General features: G+C 35.3%; 1 protein-coding gene across 1 annotated transcript in view; it reads right to left on the bottom strand.

Annotated features, from left to right (window-relative positions):
* LOC110096839 (ubiquitin-conjugating enzyme E2-17 kDa-like) overlaps positions 1-2,538 on the bottom strand; it is a 30,157-nt gene extending 27,619 nt beyond the window's left edge. The window contains exon 1 of the mRNA XM_020822964.2: positions 2,284-2,538. Within this exon, the coding sequence (XP_020678623.1) occupies positions 2,284-2,353 (70 nt within the window). The 5' untranslated portion in view covers positions 2,354-2,538. The remainder of the gene's footprint in view (positions 1-2,283) is intronic.
* Positions 2,539-3,929: the final 1,391 nt, after the last annotated feature.

Here is a 3,929-nt window from a genome sequence, read left to right as displayed (position 1 = left end):
TATCTCTAGAGAAGTGGTGGTCCGACAGAGGTGAGGGCCTCAAGTGGTGATCCGGCGAAGGTGAGGGCCTCAAGTGGTGGTCCGACAGAGGTGAGGGCCTCAAGTGGTGATCCGGCGGAGGTGAGGGCCTCAAGTGGTGGCCCGACGGAGCAACGATGTCAGGCGGTGGTCCGGCGAAACTCAGGCGGTGGTCGAGAAGGTGCAAGGAGGCAAGAACAATCTTCAATCTCTCTCTTTGAATCCTTTGGCTTGGTTCCCTTTTCAAGAGAAAAGGGAACTCCATTTATAGATTTCCTAGATTGGCATGGCCCGTAAATAGGAGGATCAAGGGCAAATGGGGAGTGGCATGGGTGGACGGACGATGTTGAATCCCTTGATCGTGGACCGTTCGTTAGACATTTGAAGGTCATAATGATGTCGGAATTCTGCGATCTTGGGTTCGTTGGATTTGTCTCGTCGAGCCGCTCGATTCGACTATAAGCATGTCACGTTTGGAAACCGTTTGGTAACCCAAATTGTGGTTTGAACCTTCCAACAACGCTTCGGATCCGTGATTCGAACCTATTTGGGCTCGGATTGAGTCAAATTTGGTGTCATTGAGTTTGTATTTTTGAGACGTTCAGTTCGATTGTAAGTTTGCTGAAATCGGAACTTGGATGGTCCCAATTTTAATTTTGGAAGTTTACAACTTGATTTTGCATCGAGATTCATACCCGGTCAAGATAATTTTTTGATGATGTGCCACTTATATATTTTGATTTGCATATATTTTGGTGTATTAGCTCTCCATAAGAAACCTAACCCTAAGCTTTTCTTGTATCATTATGCTTCTTAGATTTCTAGCATATTCTCTAGGTCCTTGGGGCAACTGCACATGTCGATTACAAACCACATCCAAATAAGAATTCAAGAATACAAGATAATGCCATGATAATTAGCTTTAACATTACCATCTTAAAAAATTTGTATAGCACCAAGCTTTACCCTACACTAAATACCAAAGTATCCTTGCGTAACTTGGGAAACTGAAACCATAATAGCAGCATTGACTATGTCAAATGAGTTGACAGAAACGCAAGACATATCTCATGATTATGCTGTTCAAAAAAAAAAAAAACAAGATTTATATAAGGTGATGACTAGTTATTTTCAAAGATTAAACAAATGAATGCTCGAGTGATATTCATGAAGACACAAAACGTAGCATGGTAATCCTTATATCATCTCCTACAAATAAGTCCTTCTCCTCCACCTTAAGTAAAAGCAACTTAAGGTGATTAAAAAATATCAACACTAGTCTAAGCATAAACCATTCTGCTAATGGCAACTCCAAGGTGAGGTTTTTAGTCTACCTAAAAATTCCTGTTGTGTTGCTGTCAATATACAATTAGTTTCCATCAAGATGAAAAACAAATAAGTAAATAAAACGAGAACAGTATTGTATAGTACCTATTTGGTCTTTTCTGTAGCAAACTACATTCATTAAATAAAAGAAACCTGCAGCGGATTGATGTTGGTACTTAAAAGAAATTTCCCAGTAGATGGGAACCTTCTGTATTACTTAAACTGATAAATTTCAAGGGAATTGCGCCCAACATACCCCGCATAAACTAAGGAGCATCCTATATACCATCTTGAATGAACACTTGGTAACAGATTGAGCCTGTTCCATGGAAGCTATGTTCAGATCATTTACCTCTCTTTTGGTGGGAAATACACATATACATGTCTTGCGCTTAATGTATGGTCTTTTATAATAAAAGAAATCAATCCTACCCTTAGAAAAAACTTTCAAAAGAATTAAGTACTATTTTTCTTGTATTGTAGGGTGTATCATATCTAGAAGTTTAGCCTGCACATTCACAGCTGAATTCAAAAGTAAGTTATGATTTAAACAAAATTTATACATAAATAATTCAAGTTTTTGTTTCGGTTTTATAGATCAATCAAAATATTTCTTTCAGCAGCAAGGCTTCTTATCTTGTATGTAACACATTCTGGATGGATAAGCACTACCAACATAGATGGGTTCTAGCAAAAACAAATCTCTCAAAGGAGCAGAGCCAAGTTATAAGAGCATGACCATCTACCGAACCTCCGATCAGCCTAAGCGGAACAACCTATTGCTAAAATTTCAGCTCCAGAGAGCATAACGCAAGTTCAAATCTTTGTAGGAGAGACAAAATAGTCTATGTCACGTATGCTCAAAATTGATTCCTTAAATTTACAAGATCAAAAGCACTATATATTCTGGGAAGAAATGACAAATTCCAATCAAAGTACCTGCGCTGCATGATGTAGGAGGATCCTTCTGCAGATCCTTCAATTCCTTAGAGATTCTCTTGGAAGCCATGGGCCAAGGCCAAAATATTCCCTCGAAGCCTCAGATCGAAAAGAAGGAAAGCAGCGACGACCCTAACAATGACGAAAGAAGCTTGGTTGAAGATGGATTCTGCAACTCTTGGATCCTCCTGGCAGAAAAAGCTCGGCGTAATTTGGGGCAGATGATGTAATGGCCGGCAGCAGCCTACGGTTTTGAGAATAAAAAATAAAAAGTGGAAATACATTTTAATATTTTATATCATATTATTTGTATATTTAACATCTTAAATTTTAATATTTTATATTTATTATTTATAAAATAAAATAAATATAAATGCAATGAATACAATATTAAAATTTATAGGATATTATGGATGTTAATAATGAAATATAAGAGTGACATGTCTATAATACTATTATAAAAGCCGTTTGAATTTCTTTTCGTATCTAATCTTGACCTTCTATTTTAATTACTCAAATTAAATCTTAAATTTTCATTTCAATTATTTCAATTATAAATGATTAATAATTATAATTTTACTCATATCAAATATCATGTATTATGCTTATATATTAATTAATTTCGTCTATGATAATGTATTAATTAATCACCATTATCATATACGGCTCTTATTTAATAGGTTAAATGTTTGATTTATCAATAAATTTAATTAGCGGTATTGCAATTCATTTAAACCAATTAACCTCGGTTAAGACTCATTTTCCTATTCACAAGTAGATTTCTGAACTGCTGAATGTTCACCTGAAGCAGTCGAAACATAGAGGAGAGTCATGTTGGGGGTCAAGAAGCTTTGGGAATAGGAAATCTCTATTTCAAATGAGGTCATTCTGGTGGAAGAGCTGGATGATGAGGAAGAGGAAGAAAGTGATGTAGCTGCATCTTATGAGGCACGATGTGGACATAGTAACGTGAGATGGGGAGTGGTGATCCAAGGAAGAGGGATGGATTGCTCGGCATGCTATACATAGAATACTTGCAAGGTACAATCTTCAAAGGGATTCTGTACGCATTTTTTATTGGTGAGAGCTAAATGTTTTGGAGATCTGGTAAGAGTTCAACTTAAGAAAGCTCAGCTGCAATCTGAGAGGTAAAAGATGAAAGGTTTCAATTGCTTGAATGACTTGAATCTTTTGATTGTTTAATTTCTTGATGGAATCATTTGTTGAACTGGGATTTGTGTATTTCGATTTGCATATTTCAAATTTTGATAATGATTTACAGTCAATGAACTTTCCCTTTCTTATTTTTCTAAACCTATTTTGCATTATACTATTTTAAAATCAAAATAGTGTCTTCTAGGAGGGGGAGAAGATATTTAACGAATAATATTGGTTATTTTTAAAGAATGTAAACATCAAGTTTAGCAAGCAAAATAAAGCATGAACATGAATGATTCTTGCAAGCAAAGAAATTTTACTGTTGCATGTGAAAAACAATGAGATGGAGATATCAATCATTTTCAAATTTTCTTTTTTCGTTTTGTGAAAAAAAAAAAGTTAAGTAATGAAAGGAGATAAAGATTTATATGTGAAATATATCATAAGACAAAACATAAAGGGGTCTTGTGTAGTTAAATAGTTTTTAT

Source organism: Dendrobium catenatum, unplaced genomic scaffold (genome assembly GCF_001605985.2).
Source record: "Dendrobium catenatum unplaced genomic scaffold, ASM160598v2 fragScaff_scaffold_1676, whole genome shotgun sequence".
Lineage (NCBI taxonomy): Eukaryota > Viridiplantae > Streptophyta > Magnoliopsida > Asparagales > Orchidaceae > Dendrobium > Dendrobium catenatum.
This window is presented reverse-complemented; position numbering and strand designations above follow the sequence as displayed.